The sequence below is a fragment of the Cygnus atratus genome, chromosome 1 (genome assembly GCF_013377495.2).
Source record: "Cygnus atratus isolate AKBS03 ecotype Queensland, Australia chromosome 1, CAtr_DNAZoo_HiC_assembly, whole genome shotgun sequence".
Taxonomy (NCBI): domain Eukaryota; kingdom Metazoa; phylum Chordata; class Aves; order Anseriformes; family Anatidae; genus Cygnus; species Cygnus atratus.
The window spans coordinates 185158526-185178798 of record NC_066362.1 but is presented as its reverse complement, the minus strand read 5'-3'; the positions used below and the strand labels follow the sequence as shown (position 1 = coordinate 185178798).

Below are 20273 nucleotides of genomic sequence, written 5' to 3'. Positions count from 1 at the left end.
CTAAGTAGGCTACGTACACAGGAGAACAAATGGGCACGGGCAGAAGGCAGAATATCTGAACATTAAACCCATTCTTTGTCCAAGTTCCCTCAAACAGTGTACAGAGTATAAATAGACCAATTCTACAAAAATACAAAAAATACCAGTTTTTTCTTGGAGGAAGTTTTTAAAAAGCTTTAGACAAACAGTCTAAGAAAGACAAATATACACCAAGATTTCTCAGCATCAACCACTACCCCGTTGTGCGCCTGGGGGAATTTGTGACTAGAAAACCAAACGTTCAACAGTTAACGCTGGGCATGTTACAAAACTCTCAAAATCAATAGGCAGCTTCTACATTCCTCGCTGAAACCCTTTAAGCTCAAATAATTCCCATGTTACACAGGAGTTATAAGGATGACGGGATTTATTTTCATATTCTTAAGTGGGAATAAGTCAGAACAAGAAATAAAGAAAACCTATTGTTTCCGTTCAAGGAGCTTCCATTTTTCCCTAGCCGGATTTTCCATTGTGTACTCACATGGCATTGGCAAACAAGCCCGCCTAATGAAAACGCACTGTCTTTTCGCCCACTAACTTGAATCGCAGATACATAAAGCTTTAAGTATTGCATGTGCCCTTTTAACACACGTAGTATTGTTCCTGCTGTATTCGTCACAGTTTTTCCTCTTTTCTTTATATTTTCAAGATTCAGCAAACTGTTGTCCTTCCACATAATGCTGACGTGCACGTTCAGAGTCAAATACACTTAACTTACTTTTAAGAGCATTACTGACTTAAAAACTAAATTGGGGAGCTCTGATCACAAAATCCCAGGCAAAGCCCGCACATTTCATGAAGTTTCCTTACCTTTTTTCTTTGGAAGTTCACATCGAGTTTCATTGAGGCGCACTTGTTCAGTGTGTTCAGTCGTCTACAGGGTAAAGCAAATTCAAAAGATTAGCTGCCTCTGATTAAAGGGCATGACTTTTCATAAGTTCAAAAGCTTTTCTCTTATCTGCCTGTAGGGTGCTAACTGCATACAACAGGCTTCAGAAAACGATACTGTTCATATTATTCCAGGCTATGAAATTACTGTGTTAAAAAGGCATCTTAGCCTCCCATTCCTTGATAGCTAGTTTTTCTATACTGCTTTTTTAATTCACAGACACTTAAACACTTAGCAAAGGAAACTGGTATAAACAAAACACCTGTGATATATGGAGAAATGACAAGAGAATAAGGACATAGGTTGTCTTCTGCAGGAACGTAGCATAGTTGGTCTAAAAAGATTAAATGCAAATGTTAGGGGATTTCAAAGCACTTGTGAAAGACAAAAGAAAAAGTCAGTTTTTGATTCAGTTCCTCACTTTAGGCAGTTAATACATCCTTTAAAAAGCTAACATAAGAACTTTTAGCAATTAAACATTTTTTTTTACAGCTGATAGTTCCTTTCCTACACCTGTGGGTCTTATAGACAGGTTAACACACCCAAAATGTAACAGATTTAACATTTTCTTTAAATAACTATTTGTCATTATTTTTGACCATGAATTGTTTGTAATGATGTTACCAGGAACTCTGCAAGGCTTCTGCTCTTTAAATCCAAGGCTATTCCATGAAGATAATAGATTGAAATGACAATCTGATAAAGATGGAAAGTGAAAACGTGTGTGTGTCCATGTGCAGAGAGAGAACACAAGAAAACATTCTCTTTCAATAGTGGACCTACTATGTTAAGCATAAATGCTTACTTTTTATTTATACTTACAAATCCTGATTCATGAAACTATCCATCTTCTAAAAGCAGAGGCTCAGAGTTAAATATGCTCAACTGTAAACATCTTCCTGATTTAGGGCTGAACTTCAAAAAATATAGAAAGGCAGATTGAGGGAGGCATGTGCCCACAACACTCTCGTGGGTTGCCTGTTATCTATGATGTCTTTGCAACAAGAGCTGCCCCTGCTGCTTCTGCGTCCCAGGAAGAGGTTGCAAATCTCCAGAACTGATAAAGTTTGAAATATGTGTGAGAAGTTACAAGGACATGTGAAAAAAGTATCTCATCTACGATATAATCTGTCATATGGCACAAGAGCATTACAGCATTAGCATACTCCTCCCTGTGACTTCTAATATTAGAAACCATTTCAAATTTTCACCACTTATAAAGAACAGGCTCACCAAATGTGGATATTCCTTAAAAAAATTCCTTCGCGAAGTACCACCTGCTCATTTGTAGATAAAATACTTCTCCTAAACTCAAGCCAATAAAACCCGTATGCCATATCAGAAAAGCCCTACACTCATATTAATGTGAGTATAACGCATGCACAAGCACAGCCTACATGTGTGTTAGCAATGTCCTTGTAATAAAATGCAGGCTTTGTGGCTCTGTAACGATATCTTCAGCCTTCTGCCCACAGATCCTCCTCCTCAGGGATTACATCTATCATTGCAAAACTCATCTTTTGCCCAAACATGGAATTTTGCAAAGCAAAGTTGCATTTTCTTGGGGCTCCAGCTGAGTAATGTTCTGCTCTTCTTTTGAGTGTAAAATGTTTAAATTTGCATATTGATATCGATTCCAAATATGTACAGGCACAGACACAAGTTCAAAGGACTCCAACCCAACTTTGTATTTGTGGAGACAGCTTCCTCTGAGGGGTGAAAGCAGCTCAGATATGAATCCCTGCACCTCTGCGTTAGCTGCCCTATGCTGGAGGGACAATCTTGTAGCTGCATTTCCACAGTGATATGCTGTTGTGTGCAGCACACTGCTGGGCTGCCTCCCACCAAACCTGGCCACTGCACAGCTGAGTCAAGACACTGCTGCAGTGGCTTTATATATGCCATTCTAGTCTGCACAATGAGCAACAACTAGCATATCTGCAGGTCTTTACCGTGGCACTTTGATTCACCTGAATGCTGTGGAGTGCCCTCAGTTTGTGTTCCGTTACTGTGAGCAAGACCTGGCAATGTCCTGACATCCCATCTGAGTCTTTCCCCTGGGTCTTTTCCCTGGGTTTCTTTCCCCTGTCTGACAGACTAGGGGTGAAGGACAGTGTGCTAGACCCCAAGAGACCACAGCACCAACCGGGGTGCATCCAGACCACGGACTGGGAAGTCCTCCCTGGTCCCTTGACCTACAGATGTCCCGCAAGGTTGAATGGGAGCAAGGAGTGAGCTAAACTGATGCCCAAAGGCTCAGAAATCCTGAGAAACCACTACCTCCTTTGAAGCTGCTTGTCACACCTCAGTAATCAGCCGCCATCTCCCTCATCTCCATGACAGCAGGCTGGAAAAACTCCCCTGAGTAGGCCTCTGGTCTCCGCAGCAGCCCCTGGCCGGTGATTTCTGCAACTGTTTCCTCAAGAGCTTATAAAATAGCCTTACACTTACTGCCTATTTGCACTTGTTAAGGTGAAGAAGATGTAGAAGGAAACATTTTACATGCAGGAGTCAGTGCTCCTTTCACTCAGTGTGATGCCACTTGCCACCTAAAACCACAGGAGCACACGATGCACTTTAGGAGCAGGATGAGAGGAAAGTGACAGCCAGTGACTTAACACTTTGAAGAAAGTGTCCTGGTATTTCTATAAAAGAGAGCTGCGTCTTCAGCACAGAAAGGTGCAGAAAGCTCACGGTTGAACAAACAAAACCATCCAAAGCAGTTGCTTTCCTGCTAACTGCATTAGTCTCAGCGGAGAACTGACAGGTCAGCTCTATCCAAGCGAATGTCGTTGCTTAAACTGGAGGCTTAGAAAGCCTCACCATTGTGCTGGCTGCTTTCTAATCTGGCTTTTCTGTGAGAAACTCACTCCATCAAAAACAAAACTAGTTCTTAATGGGAGCCAGGGGCTCAACCTCAGGTTTTAAATTTACCCATCTACAAAACAACGGCATGCTGTTTGGGGCTTTTCCAATGCTGTGGAAAGATTTGCCAGCGAAATTAGAGACCTAATGATCAGATTTGTTAGCTTGCCTGGTACTAACAACTCCAATCAAAGCCAGTCTGTTTTGACTTCTTGTGCCCTGTTGATGTGCCAGCGATGGCAGAAAGCTTTTCTCATCTGCTTAAAGTTCATTAGATGACTGACAGCCAAGTCCTCAACAAATCTTTCCAAAAAAAAACCCAAAAATAAAAGTCTCTGGCTACAAAAGGCTGTTACTAATGTCCCAGTCAAAGTGAGAGAAGCACTACACATGGGAAAAGGCTGACTGTTTCTAATGTTAACAAAACACAAAATCTGGACTTGAGAAAAGGCAGAAAAAACACATTAAATTAACACAAGAGAGGTGGCTACATAGAAAACAAATCATCTAGGATGCATTTGAGTGCTTGTCTGGAGAGCTCTGCAGTGTTCAAGACAAGCCTGGAAAATATTCACTATAGTAAGAACTTCCCTGTTAATTGTATTTTTTCTCCAGATCATCACAGGTAAACACTATGGTGAAACATAATCTCTGTGTTGAAAAGTGTCCCTTGAGACAATGCTTAAACATAAAAGGAGTAATTCATGTGCCCAAACACAGGAGTCTGGTGCTATTTTAGATCCCCAAGAGTATCGAGCCTGGCCTTCAGCTGCTGCCGGTCCTTTTGGTCCAGCCAGCCCATAGAGAAGTCTGAGCTATCTGAGGAGATTCAAAGTGGCATTAGATACAGGTATTTAGGGCTCTGAATCCCATCCCCAGTGCTGTGCTTATTTACCCTTCTAGTGGAAGCTCATCAGAAAGAGGGAATCTCTGAATTTTGCATCCTGTACAGCAGCAAGCAGCACATACAAATAAATACAATCTTGCAGCCAAGAACAATCTGATTATCTGGAAAACCTCAAGGGTGACCTGTTGTCCTGCCTGAAAAGCCATCCAGATAACAGGAAGACAACTTTAGAGCAACGTGGAGCTCCATGAATTCCCTGTGACGTGTTCAAGCAGCTGCTTCCAGCATCTGGTGGGGAATGCAGCACAGGGAGCTGGCTGGTCATGCAAGAGGAAGCACCATGTCTAGTGGGGAGGGCTGGCATGGACTGGCATGGACCAAGCAAACACATTTTATGGTTCTGTAAATTCCTCTCTGAGGGAAATCCTACCTTATTTCTTTGTTTTATCATTACTCCTAGCCAAGTTTAGGTGTTGCATACACTGGCTTCTTCTGGTGTGATGGAATTTGGGAAGAGGCCATCCAACTCCTCATGTGGGGCTGTGCTGAAGACTGAACGCTGAACAAGGGTCTTCCCAGCACTGGCAGAGCTGGTGTGCAAAGCTCATATTGGCACATCCCTGCTCTGCACGTTTTGTGCATGAAGAAGATATGCTGTTTTCCAGTCCTACCATTTTTATCATTGCTGCAACTGAGTAAGGCCACACACTCACACAAGATGAACCAACTCTCTTTGAGATCAATGAGAGCCATTCCTCTGGCTTCAAAGCAGGGCTTTTCATGCTGCACGTGGAGCTGGGCTTGTTTCCTAACAGCATCCACAGCAATATAACTCAGCAGATTGTGTTGACTATACAATCACCATTTCAAACTCTAATAGTACAGTATCTCATATACTGCGACTTTTGGATTACTAACAAACTAATAGACATGGATTATGCAAAAAGAGGCTGCTGGCTGTTTGGCACAGTTCAGGTTTTAAGATCCTGGTGTAAGGCCCTAGTATCATAGTAGTATTACATACTTATTCTTTATATATTGTCAGTGTATTTACATGAATACAAAAAGTACAACATGGCTTGGCTTTTCCTCCTCACCCTCTTATCACAGCGGCCAAAAAAGTTCCCAGAGCAGAGTCTGTTGCTGCTATTTTGGAAATGACACAGAGATCCAGCTATAAAATTTTCATGCCCAATTATTATTTTGGCAGGCTGACAACGCTTGCCTGCAGATTGCATGGCAATTTTCTATTGTTCGTTACTCAATAAAATCTGAATGGAATCTCTTGATAGGAAAAAAGATACGCCTCTAACCCAAAGGCCTCCAATTTGGTCTTTACTCTGCCAAATTTTCAAATGATATTGTCAACAGCAGGAGTGGTAGAATATCTCAAAAAGGTCACAGAAATCTTTTACAACTGGGAGTCTTAGGCTTTCTGACTAAAGTACTACCAGCTGCCTTAAAAAAAAAGAAAAGGTTCCTCTGCATTTGTGGCTCATATTTTCTTGTATACTGCAATGTCACAGAAAACTGATTATAAAATGAGGTTAAGAGTCTGATTTCAATCCACAAGAGCAGAGAAATTCAGTGTTTATGCTAGAACTACTATAGTTCAGAGCACTCCAGCTCTGAACTATAAAATTATCTTCCCAATAAAATGGAGAACCCCACTTTGTTCACTCCCATGGCCTCAATGCACCGTTAGTCAATGTGAAGGCTTGGTCATGCGTTGCTTTGAGTGCAGTGGGAATTTTGGGTGTATGAAGAATGGAAGTTTGGCACCCAACCTGGTAATCTGTACTTGCAGAAATAATAACCGACCTTTTCTTAGCTTTCTGTTTCAGAAAAGTGTGTCACAGCCCGCAGCTCTTTTATGCCATACTGACATGCACCTTAGAGTAATGCCAACACAAAGCAAGGGTAGAAGACTGGCCACTGTGGTTGGCCGAGCTGTGAGGATTTACAGTATACTGCAAAACTTGGAAAAAGTTCGTTTTGTAGTTACAATAACACAGTTTGTAGTGAGGGGAGTGACTGACTCTGTTTACTGTTTCTGATGAACCTGAAACTTTACATTTGGCACAACTGCTTTTTATGGGTCACCCTCAGTTAAAAGTTTGGAACTCCTGAATTACAACAAATTAAAAGTCTGCAATCTGAAAACATGACTCTTCCATCTCTATAATCTGTATATAATGCTTCTCTTTCTACCTGACTCATATAACAGGTGTCATTCCTTTCTTAGATCTAAGCTTTTTGAAAGCACCCAACAAAAATTAAAGCCAATGGATGTTGTCTTCAGAATAAAGTAATTCCAGAAGAAGCTACTAGGCAGTCATGAAAACCTTTACCCTTGAATAAAATAATTTGGCAAGATCTGTGTCTAGTCTTATGTACTGTAGGTCTCAGCAGTATCATTTGATTTAGGCTAATATAAAGCATTGTCATATCAGTACATCTCTCCAGCTGCTAGTTTATTTTCCAAAACCTCATATTTTAATAAAAGAGAGAAAAAAAAAAAACAAATGCTGAAGAATCTCTAGCTGTTCATCTCACAAAGAAATCCTCATTAATGCAGACCTGGTGTAACCATTGCAGGTATATCTGTGAGTCTACAGAAAGTCTGGAAGAGCAAGAGGTGCTGTCACTTAGCTGAGTAGATGTTGGATGCTTTTGACTGTAATTGCACGACTACTATTGCTCATTATTTCAGAGGAGAAAGGCAGGGGAGAGTCCTAGGGCTATGCAATGACTGCCACACACTGTTTGCTTTTACAAGAATGGTACAGGGACAGGGATAAATGTATTTTTGTATAGTGCTTCAATTTTATGGAAAAGGGTGGGTGGAAGAGATTTCAACCTTCTACCACTTCCAATTTCCTAGACTACAGCAAGGTAGTACCAGACTAAATCAGTGATATGTATGTATGTGTGGGAAGAAGGTTTCTTAGGTATGGGAAGTCCCTCCCACCAGGTCAGTAGGTCAAGCTTGTAGTTATTCCACTCTGTGGCATCTTTGAGAACAATCACTGTTTTTACTACAGATTTCTTCTCAAACACAAAGGCTACTGCATGGAGAAAGATGATATTCTTTTCCCCATATCTGTAATAAACAAATGGAGAAGCAACCTGCAGCAAGGGAGTTTTGGGAAAGCATTCTGACAGCTATGCCCAGAAATTTTCTGGATCCTCCAGGAAGGAGGGCAGCTCCTGGCCTGAAAAGAGGGACCACGTTAACTGTCTTTCAGCCCTACTTCCTGTCACCCTAGGAAACCCTCTCTGCAGTCTTCCATCACAGGGTCATTATCCCTGCACGTACAGTGTGATGTGCAATGGAACAGCACATACTCTCTGATGACTTTAGCCACAGTTGCAGAAGGGGAAATAGAGTTTTGTCCAATTATTTTGATGCTGGTGTTGTGAAAGTTTCCATAACATGTAATAAGGCGTGTTTGGTTAGGGGCCAGATGCTCCTTTGTCCTTACTGAAGTGGTGAGGAGCAGAACCCAGCTTGAGCTGAGCGCAGGAGAAATAAGGGGAACAATGCCTCTGCAATGTGGTTTTGCAGAACTACCACAGAACTGTAGCTTCTTAAGTCCTGGGGGACAGTACTGGAGCAATGCAATGCAGTACATTCATCACAGAGTATAAAAAGCTAGATAAACAGCAAAAGCCTTCTGGGAGGGGTAGACCAATGACTAGTTGTAGTAGCTGTAGCACTGTGGGGTTCTGGTCCCAGTGCTGTTGGTGATGCCAAAAGGAGAGTACCAAGGGAATTACAGCAGCATGAGAGCCATGCTTGCTGCCAGAGAAAGTAATTGCTGAATTCTCTCCAGTGAAGTTTTATCTTTTTTGCTGTGCTTGGACATAGAGCTGTTCATGTGCAACTCAAATACAACTCCATTTATTCAGGATTTCCTTGTATTGCTGCTGGTTCTTTGTTAAAATGAAGGTGTTTCAAACCCACTGGTTTTGGATCCTTAATCTTGCGATGTTTTCTATGAGTGTAGTGGAAAAACTCCATTTTTTTCAATAAGAGAAATGAATTCAGAATGGCATCATTTTAGACATCATTGCTTAATTCACATGGATAAACAAACATCTTTTCTGCTGGGCTGCTGTGCTAGCAATAACAAACCAGCTCACGTCTTTACATTAACAGGAAAGAAACTTGAGGTGTCATTTACCTGCAAAGAGGTTCTACAAGGTCCTTGTCAAGAAAATCATGATCTTTCTTTACTGCAGCAATGTCAATGGGAAACTGGGAGTCTAAAAAAGGAGACAATATTAAGATGACTGCTTGCTATTCAAATGAAAATACATTGTCTACATCAAAAATGCTTTGCATGTACTTGGTTACTTAAATCTAGCATTACTGATTTCACTCAGCTCTGGTTTCCTTCTAGCTGTATTGGTGACCCTCTCAGTCACCTTATTATTTCTTTTCTCTTAAATGTCTAATTGAGCATCCTGCGCACCAAAGAGACAGCGACATTATTTCACTTTGGCTTTAATAAGATACTCAATTGTTCGCTGCTCTTTCTAGTGCCTAACACAAACGAATGAGATCAGAGAATTACCAACACACGCATTATCCACATAAGCAATAAGGTTCTCATTCCCATTCCCATCAGAGTGACTTTAATGAATTGCTAGACAGACTTTAGAAACATTTTGAGCTTTTTTGCTTTTAATATAACTCCCAACAACGTTTTCAGACAAAGGGTTACTCAAGTAACAAGCAAAAAACGAACTGAATTATAACTCCTAAAACTTGCTAAAAAGCCAAACTAGTGTGCTGGAAGCTGACATTTGTAATGAAAAGTGACATGGCTGCAACACATTAGTGGGCTCCGTAACAGCGGGACGGGCTCCAGCGTGGTGGCTGCACTCCAGGCTGCTCTGCTGTGTTTAGGTACCGCAGTGCGAGGCTGGGATACGGGAACTGCAGCCAGCATTTTCAGACACTAGTACTTAACATTTACATAATAGATGCCTGTAAAAATGACCTTGTTTTCAGAGACGCTGGCTGTCTAGAGCGCATATTGGCTGTATAGGAACTGTGGGAGCCCAGCATGAGTTGCATTTTGGAGGGCACATCCCTTTGGGGCATGCAGTGAACTCTCCTTTCTTTATGTGAGATACCCTGATTATAACGCAGACACAAAAGGTACTGCTGGGTACCAAGGAATGTGATAGTGACTCCTATGTCAGCTTTGATCAGCCAAGGTTTATTAATCTTAGTTCCTTGCTACTTTAGCAGAGCCTGCCTGGCTCCTGTAGAGCCATGTGAGCATCTCTGCATGGCTCTCCCCAGCGCTCCCGGTCCTCGGGCACCCTGCCCCATTGGGACCCAGCACCTGGCCTCCAGGAGGTGTCCTCGGCACCATGCTTCCCACTGCTCCCAGCTCCGTGGAGCTGGCTCTGACCTGTGAGGTTTCTTGGCTCCATGCGTGGAGCTGTGCAGCCTCCAGACCCAAGCTGACCCTGGCCAGTGTCCAGCGGGGCTTGGCAGAGCTGTGCTTTGGCTAATAAGCCCAAGCGGTCCTGAGCTGGCTCTGTGTCTCTGGCAGGGGGAATAGGCAGTTCGGAAAAAATGAGGATCAGCTGCAGTTTCCCTCTCAGCACTGAGCGACAGAGAGCAGGAAAAAAATGTCTCCCAGTCCTCAAATTGCTCCTGAAGGCACCAGCAGTGTACATGCTCGCCCTGTCCTCCAGGATGCCACCTCCCTGAGGACGACTGTATATCATCCACCCACTCCAGAAGCAGCTAGGATGGGGACATGACCATTCGCTTTGAGTCAGCACTGCAATATTTGCTTTTCTTGCTTTGCAGGGAGAGGAGGACAAATGTAAAACACAGCTCAAGTGATTCACTTCTGGTAACTTTGCAGAGTTTTCAATTTCATTTTCAGTAAGATTGAAATTTTCAGTAGCTTTTGATATTTTCAATCTTGTTTTTGACAGTTCAGGAAGTTTTTTCTTTATTTTTTTTAAAGACCTATGCATTTTTTTTTACTTCTTTTGGTTAACCTTTGAGGTTTACACAAACTGTGTCCCCCTCTTTTCTTCCGCAGCCATGAAGGCAAGAATCTCACTTTTCTTTAGGCATTCATATGACTCCAGCAGCTGAGGCTTTGTGAAGCAGCCAGACGTGGCGATAACTCACTCAAATGCAGAGCTGGCCGACTGCAGGCTCTCCTGGCAAGGACCCAATGCACTTTCAGTACTGCATAAAGAGCAGAAAAACCTACTTACCCTCGTAGAACTGAGCATACTGGGGAAATCCAGCTGCACGTAACCAGTCACACGCTTCCTTTGCTTCGATTTCTGAGGAAAAAGAGAAAAGAGAATAATTTACACGTTGTTATTTTGCATTAGAAGCTCTTTGATTACAAGAAAATAGCAAGGAGACTTGGTAATAGCTGCTCCCTCTTTAAAAGCATTGTCATCACTCAGAAGTATTTTTTCACGGCATCAGAAAATAAAATAGAGCCCATCAAAGAAATCCACCTGACTCCATAGGGCTCTGGGGTTTGCATAGCTGTTTGGTGCCTGGGATGAAGACACCGAAGTTTTAATCACCTCCACGAGGAAGGAGGGCTGCTCAGCCAGGTGTGTCGTCCTGTGTCCTATCGCAAGGGCAAGATGTTGGGGAGAGGTGAAGGTGAAGCAGGGTGGATATGAGATGACAGAGAACTTGCAGTGGGTTTTCTCTTGCTCCAACACTTTTTGCAGAGAAAAATCACATGTGAAAGACACTGAATGCTCTGGACAGGGTTAGTGTTACTGAAGGGAAATTGCCCAGGTAGGATGCACCTTCCTACCTTTAGCCATCTGAACTCAATTATGTAGAGTCCCTCCACAGTCAATAGAGAGACAGTTACTTGCAAAGGGTGATTCATTTCACCTTAAAGTAGTGTCTAAAATAGGTGGGATAAATCACTTACTGACAATGCCTTTCTCTTGTGGCTGCTAATAGAGGAGGGATAAACTGCTGCTGGTATGTCTACACAGCTAGATGGAAACAGAGACTGACTGGCAGGAGCTTCCAGCACTGCACCCCAGACCACTCGCTCTTCGTTCACTTTAATCCACTTTCAAGCCTGTTTGGGACTGTTTCAGTTATCTTTCGTCAAGACAAATCTTGAGAAGGCCAGTACTAAGCAGTCTGGAGATGAATCAATTTGTCTCATCTTCTCCTCGGTTCTCCACTATTTAGAAGCATAGACACAGCTTGTGCTGGACTAGGCTTCCACTTTCAAGCGGCATTTGCTGGGTATGATGTATCTTGACCTCCTGGAGGAGGTGCTGGAATGACCAGCTGGACAAGAGAACAGCATCTCCTTAGCTGGGGGTGACAGCAGGGATAGGGGAGGGGAAGGGAATGAAAGAAAACCATGTTCAAGACAGTGACTACATTCCCCGACCTCTGCGGTGACCTGTGCATGTTGATATTAGGGTCACTTGATTTTTGCCAAGCTCCACGAGATCATTTTACCAAGACCTGAGAGCACTGCTCCAGATCTATCTCTGCCCTGCCACGTGGGCACCCACGCTGCCTGCATGTACGGCTGCTTCCACAGCCATGAGAAGAACAGCAGAAAATAGAGGAACACCCAGATACACGGGGATTGACAGAAAACCTGGGCAACATTTCCTTTCTGCTCAGATCTGGATCAGAATCTACCACCTGGCTGGTTCTGGTTTACAAAATCAAAGTCAAAACACGTGCCTGCATCTCTTATACTTGCAAAATTTAGATGTGTGTCGGCTAAGGAACGGAGTGTGCAGGTGTTGAAGAAAGGAGACATTTATGTTGATTATTATTCGACCTGAATGAATCAATCAAGGGTTTGGGCACATTTGCAGTTATAAAATCTAGGCAGCCATAATATGAAAACCTAAATATAAAACAAGCAACGGAACTGGAAGAATAAAATCAGGCTCAGTTGTTCTTCTCCATGTTTTGCCTTGCATGCAAAAAAATGCCAGTCATAAATCTGTTTTGCACTAAAATGCATTTTTATAGATAGGGGTTGCTGGCATGAAGTTTTCCCTGTGCAACCCCATTCAAATCACTCATTATACCCCTAATGACTTTACCCACTGAAGCTCACCATAAAACCTGCTTTGAATACACTCTGCAGTACGTGACCCACACACCTTTTTCTGATCCTCTAAACACTGAACCACACCAGCAAATTTTGTTGCAGAAATAAAAATTCAGAGTGTTAGGCCTACTTATCAAAAGCCCAATTTCCCAAAGACGATGAGACAGCCAGGAACAGCTCTGCAATAGCAACAATCATTAGCAGTGCTGAAAAGGATTTACCACCAGGTCTTCATTTGCTTTGACATTAGCTCATGTTAAGGCCAAAAAATGGAGTATGAAAGTACATTCAGTTCTTAACACCGCACAAAAGAATGAGCAGCTTACATAAAATGTGGCTCTCACTACTGCACATCTGTGTGCCGAAAGTACATCTCTATTATGTTCCAGTGAGGCTGAATATTTTTATTAAATGCTTGGAAAAAAGACAAGCCTTTATACTTTTTCTTTTGCTTAATTCAATCTCATGAAACACAGATGAATCAATCCCATTTCAAAATGTATTTTACAACTCATAACAGCTGTACGTACATTCTAGCTTCATCTGGCCTGGAAGCACAACTAACAGAGGCTGTGGGTGATGGAGAATGCTACCATTTAATGCTCTTATATGCTTATCATATTTCAGTGTTTTTTGCAGTTGGCTGCTCACAGGATCTTGCTGAGGAATCTTCCTGCAGACCAAGTGAGGTCTAAAAAATCTCAGGTTGCAGTGGGTGAATGATTATAGGGAATAAGCACGGAAAGCAAACCTTACCCGTTCAGTTTTTGTTGGAGGCTATTGTTTTTAGAGGCTGTTTGTAACACCCTGCAGCCCACTCAAACTCAAAATGATTGATGGATTAACTTCTGCCTTCAAATCTTTGACTCCATCTCCTCCATGAAGGCATCTCTTGGGAGTATTCTAATTTTCTGAATGATCACTTCAAAAAAACCAGATTCAGCCTTGAACACGATTTGCTAAATCAGCTTCCAGCACACTGAGTCTCAGACACGTATATGGGTAATGCCCAGTTACCTCCCTTCTCTCTTATATTTTTGGTCTTATTCAGAGGACAGCAGTGCAATATGCTATTGGCCCAGCCAAAAGGATGACTCCGTTCACATCAGTGAATTTCTTCTGGTTAAAGGCACCTGTTCCAGCCATTCCCCTCTTGGCTGGTAATGTAGTTTGAGTGAAAAGGCACGAACAAGTATTTGCTCCTCAGCAGAGACAAGAGGTGATTTCTATTATCTCACTCTGGGCATGTAATCCAAGTTTCAGTTCAGTATGCAATACACATTTTTTTCATTACTGGCTATTGCAATGCATAAAATACAATTTGAGATGCTCGATTTAACATTCTCTTTCTGTGCATACACTCTAATATTTGCTTTTTGCTACTTGCTAGTTAACCACCAGCGAAGACTTATTTGGGAAGAGATGAGTACAGAACGAAAAAGACCTTACTGAAGATGTCAATGAAGGGTTGCAGAAATACTTTTGAAAGCATTGGTCTAGTGCTGCTCCGATGTCCAGGCTAATGCAGGTGTCAAAGGCAACCAGCAGTAGCTGTGCTGTCTTGGTGCAACCCTGCAAGCACCTGGAAAGCCACGTGTTCACAGGTTGTCAACAGCACAGAGAAGGGTTGTCACAATGAGAAGAGATCCTACATTTGTGCTTAATGCTCACCAGGAGCCACAGCTTCTCCCAGAATCATGTGAGCCCCCACCAGCCCAGCATCTGCCCCAGGGACAAGATCTCCAAGATTCTGCTTAGGGAATTTGGGAAAATGAAATTGTGGGGCGGCATGGCCCACAGTACACATGATGGTGAGTTTCCGCTTATGCACTTCCATACTGCTCTCCTGACTGAAAAGAAAGTCATGGATAATTTTCCTACTGCTTCCCACTTGCTTGGTCAGCAGCTAATGGCAATAGTTCATTAGTAAGACTGGGTAATAACTCAGTCACAAATACTGACGTGCATCAGTATGTCTCACAGAACTGGAGTTCTCTGGTTTTTTTTCAGCTTTTAGTTAAAGCTTGACAAGAAACAAGTTTCTCTTTCCATTACTCTTTTCTACTGGTAACAAGTTATAACTGATGTTCACACCTTCAAAAGTCCTCCAGCCCCACTTGTGAGGAGATCACAGAATCATTTATCTATATCATGTGTCATATGTGAATATATTATACGTGAATATCATATTATCATGTGAGGAGGAATCACAGAATCATTTAGATTGGAAAAGACCCTTAAGATCATCAAGTCCAACCGTCAGCCTAACACTACCAAGACCAAAACTAAACCATGTCCCTAAGTGCCATGTCCACAACGATGAGGTTGATGACCTCCTCGTGGCCTTCATGTCCCCCTCATTTACCAGCTTTTGTCAGGAGGTGTGTGCAGAGTCCCCTGTGCACAAATGTCACTGCTGAGCTTCCTCACGTCTCACCCCAGAGGCTCCCCAGAAGTTGCCCCCTGCTTCACCAAAACCTATCAGTACATATATGAAATCATCAGCTTTATATTTTGCCACACTCCTCTTTGATCAGCCAAGCCATTGGGTTTTGCTTTTTTATTCCTTTGGGATTGTTTCTCAGTCTTTCTTCCTGGAGTTGTCTCACTGCATATCAAATTAAATGCTTATCAGAGATGGTGATATCACACAATAGGGATTGAAGTGCAAATCTTTTATCCATTTTCTGGATTTATTTAAGACATAAGTAGAGTGAAACAGGGACAGAGGGGTTCACCCAGGAAACTTACCAGATGGTGAGAGCACAGCTGGGATGTGGCTTCAAGCCCATGCTTGGTGTTAAGCAGGTTTGCGCTTGTGTCCCACACACCCTGTGAATGCTCTGGCTATTCTGGGGCTGAAACGGAGATGGCTGCTTGCAGTCTTTCTCTCTCTCAGTACTTACAATTCTACACAAACTGCTTGAATGGTGCCCAACACCAGAAGGAAACTCCAAGAGTTAGCTGTCCCTGATAGGGACATCCTACCCTGCCTGCCCTCACTCCACTGACTCCTTCTGTTTCCTTTCATGACATATCAGCTCTTGGCCAACCCACTGGAGATCCAGCTCAACCCTCTAAGCTGGCAGAAAACTAACCTCCAAGGGTGTAATTTAGTCCACATTAGATGCATTTTAACTAGCTGAAGAAAACCTAACCATGGGGACAGTCCTTCCTCACATGAAGAAAAGCAGAACTGTCTAAAGATCTGTTTGGTTAAAATCGCTCAGTCAAGAAAAAATCACGTAAGTAAATTCATTTTACAGCTTGGGACCTTATCACTGTCCATAAATATCAGTTAGTACAGTCATTTAACTTTTCCCATCCAGACATCAGCGACTGTCATCTTATTTCTGCCTTTCTGCTATTATCCCTCTGTCTCCTCTGTATTCTCTTTTGGTGTTTCTCCTTTTTTTTCCCCTATAATTTTAATTTAAGATTCAGATATCCCTTTGCATGATGTAGCAAAAGAAATTGCAACAAGAATAAATAAGGTACATAATTACCTCATCTATTGTGTTTATGTCAACTTTATGTGTGATAACCTTTATTATTCAGCTGCCTGTAACAAATCACTATTTATGCTCTCTTTTTTTATTTCCCCTATATTACTCACCACTTAAATCTAATTTACTAGGTTAAAGCTAAAATATCTAGGAGTGTTAGTGAAAACAATTGATCAAGTCAATGGAAAAGAGTCTGTTTTATGGTGCAGCCGCATCAGTGAGCTTCACTAGAAGCCAAAAGCTTGGTCTGTTAGGTAGAAAAAGGTCTCAGGTCTCTTTTTGAGAGGTCTCTTTTGCAACTGTTGTTTGAGGCCAGATAGCAACACCCTTTACTCTTAGAGTCCCGGTGGACCTGTGTGAAAGGTGAGCCAGAGACTACTACTGGGGACGAGACTTTGACCATGCCTTACACCTGAGGCACGCTCGGGGCAGCTGGACACACTGTGTGTGTGGGGGAGCTTCGGCCTCGCCTAGCTGGCCTTGATGCCCCATACACCCACCACGTCACAAATAAGCCATGCCACCAGCCTGATGACTTCCCAGAAGAGCGCTCATGAGGGCAGAGTGCTTCTTTTCTGAAGGAAGGCTCAGTTCAGGCTGAAGCCGTATGAGAACAGGCCCAGCGTGTTTCAGCTTCTTGCTGCCCAGGTCAGGATACTTTAATGGCCCCCGCTGCTCTCCTACCCCTATATATCGTCATCTTTAAGATAGTGACCCATGCTACTATTATTCTGTTTTTTTCAGATGGGGATTTGAAGCACTTCAAAAGTACACAAGCAAGTTAGAGAGGAGGCTGGTGGGAATTAGGTGCATGACTCTAATTAGGTGCATGACCCTAACTGCCCATACAAATATGGCTATGTTACTCCTCAAGTACTAATACCCTTAGAAATCTGGTCTGGAGATTGCCAAATTTCTGAAGTTTTGATACCTGAATGCATCACTTCATCGTCACCCAGCTACTACATAACACTGAAGGCTGATAGGTTTCCACTGAATGGCATTTTCAAAGCCACTTTGGAGCTAAGAAATCAGCCTCATGGTACGGTTTAGGTGCTGAATTGTAAATAACAGGAAAATATTTACAAATATGAGAACAAATGACTTTCCAAGGTCACGCAGGAAATTCACAGCAAAACATCTACACAGGTCACATCTACAGCAGGCAGGTTGCTGTAGATCATGGAAAAATATAAAGCTTCTCGTGTTCCCTAAAGAAAAAGCCCCGTGCAATTTACTAAAGACAGACAACATTTTCTGTAACATTTTCATGCACCAGAATTTAAAAGGAAAAAGTCTTAAGTTTTATTTATAGGATGGTATAAATTTTTGTGCAAAGTATAATGGTGTCTGTGAAATGATTTAGGCTTTTAGCATAATTTCCCAAGAACTCCATTTGAGGGAAGACTTTCAGGTAGAGCTCTTCTGGTTTGCCCTGTTTCCTTCCACTCTGCAGGACTTTTCCAGAAGAATTCGAATAATAATGCAAAGGCAATTGTACCGTGCACCCATAAAATTACCATTTATGGCACAAATCTATCAAAAATAAAATAAAACATAACCATACAATGAATTTGTATTATTTTACTACACTACGGTGTGTACTCTTCAATAAATCCTGGTAATAAGGTTTTCAAAAGTGGAATTTCATTGGAATTATTTTATATCATGCTGTATAATTACTATTAGAGGCAAGGTTATGTTTTGCAAGCAAGGAACAAATAAAGCTGTCAAAGCATTATTTTAATAGACATTAAGCTTTTGCAGAGTATTGTGGTACCAGTAATAATACAATAAAATATGGACCTTTTAAACTACTGTGGCTGAAAATAATTCAAATGTCAATAGAAAAAAAATATCCTTTCAAGCTCATGAGTTGTTTCTTTCTCTGTAGTTCTTTACACTTGGTGAATAATAGTCAGATGATGTCCATTCATGCTTTGACTTCTTAGAAAGGCTGAAAGTGAGAAGCATGATTATTTATGGACACGAAAAAAAAAATCTCATATGCCGAGAGATGAAAAGATTGGGACTGTTTACCTCGGAGAGCAGATGAATAAGGAAGGGTTATGATAAAAGGGTACAAAATCATGGGTAATACAAAAATAGGAAATTGGGAGCTTCTATTCACTCTGCCTTGTAGCACAAGGGCAGGAAGATTAATGAAAAGGGAGGAATGAAAAAGAAATAAGGCAATCTGAACTGATAAAGTATTTTTTTAAAAAGGAATCTATGAAATTCATTGCCAAAGGACACTGGGATCAGGAGATGAGTGGGCTCAAAACTGAACTGTCTTATCTGAGTACCCATTGCTACCACCTCAGATTTGGAAAAGGATTCTCCAGAATAGAATAAATGAAACCAAACTAAAGACAGCATTATAAGATTATTTTTTCCTGGCTAGATGACCCCTTGTATAGCTTTTCCTTCTGAGCCACTGTGCTCAGACATAGTCTGGGACTATGTGAACTATTTCTTCGATCAACTGTGACAATTCTTTTGTTACCTACTATGACCAAATTCTGCACAGTGCCACTGGGATGGGACACTTCTCATCAGCCTTTCACCTTTGGCAAGACTACATTTCCCAAGAGGAAAGGTGTGTCGTTCTGGCCAGGAATTAGGAATTTAGCTCCTCTTCGGGTGAAAAGGACTATGCTCATCCTTTCCTGAATTAACACGATACTGGTTAAAACTGGTAGGCCTGAAATTTACAGCAGGTTCACCAGGTATGAAAAGTCACAGGTCTGGCAAGATTGTGTCTATATTAGTATTTTTGACATCTAGATCTCATCAGAGCTAGGCATATAGCGCACCACTTCCACTCATGCTAACAACGTGAAGGAAGCTATGCAAATGGCAACACGAGATCAGGGAAAACAGTTTGCGGAGAGACCTTTGCACAATGTACCCCACTCCACAAGTGTAAGTGAAGAGGTGACTTGCAAGGGCTGTTAAAGCAGCAAGCAGAACAAGCCAGCGGAGGCATAGGGACACATAAAGACCTCAGGAGCAAGAAGTAACCTGAGGGACTCCTGGTTCAGAGTCATTAGCCTCCCTTCCAGGCAGCCATCAGTGTCCCTAAGAGTCTTTAGCCTCAAATCAGCTCCCCAGGGAATTTTTCCCTTATGTAGATTTCTAAGTAACTCTAGAGGTACAGGGGACGGCATGTTGGGCACAGCAAGGCACCTGCATATGAGAATGCAGTGAGGTATGGACACCAACTTGTCTTAATATTTGAAAGTCTCATAACACTATAAACACAGCAAAGATGTTTAACCGAGCCGAAGGATGTTGAAAAGTCATGTCTATGTTATGTGGTTCAGCTATGTGATCAAACCAAGCGATCCAGCTCTTCCTTGAGCATTCTCTCCAGGTCTTTGCTGTTTATCATCATGATCACTTCTATTTACTGCTGATTTCTCTTTCTCCTCATTTTTTCTGTATCTTCTACTCCAAACTCCTTTAAAACTAACTTTCTGCCATCCGTTACTCTGACATTTTTGCTACCCACTGTTCCACATATCCATCCACTTTATGCAACCTTACTCCATGCTAGTGTTTCCTTTTTTTTTGCCATATTCCTTTCAAATTTCCTAAATCAGGATTATAAATCCCTCCTAACCCCCAAAATCTCTCCCTATCTTCAAATATCACTTTGAAATTGCTTTTCTTCTCAGCTTACAATTGATTTGTACAATGCAGTAATTTGTGATGACACTAATAAAACAATAGCTTGCATCCCACATCTCATCTTGAGGCACTTTAAATGGTTATAAAAACTGATGTGAAAGTTATATATAGGGATCACTACATCCGTGGGTGAAATGCAGCTGCATTAGGATGAAATGTGGCAGCTGCATAAAAGAACGCTGCAGCAGTTTATGACAAGAAACAAGAAGAATTCTTTATCCAGCTGAAACTACCAGTGGGATTTATGAGCTAGATAAAATTCAAATAATATATATATATATATATATACACTGGGAGCTGACAAGGACACCAGGCTCTCC

The 20273-nt window shown here is 42.0% G+C and overlaps 1 protein-coding gene across 9 annotated transcripts in view; it reads right to left on the bottom strand.

Moving 5' to 3' along the window:
• Positions 1–20273, bottom strand: part of STARD13 (StAR related lipid transfer domain containing 13) — a 302366-nt gene that overhangs the window by 35199 nt on the left and 246894 nt on the right. For all 9 annotated transcript variants that reach the window (XR_004778000.2, XM_035542439.2, XM_035542430.2 and 6 more), the window contains 3 exons: positions 10899–10970; positions 8828–8909; positions 850–913 (listed from right to left, as the gene is read on the bottom strand). Coding sequence is in view for 8 of the 9 variants with exons in the window: in XM_035542439.2 (XP_035398332.1) it covers positions 850–913; positions 8828–8909; positions 10899–10970 (218 nt within the window). In the remaining variant the exon portion in view is untranslated. The remainder of the gene's footprint in view (positions 1–849; positions 914–8827; positions 8910–10898; positions 10971–20273) is intronic.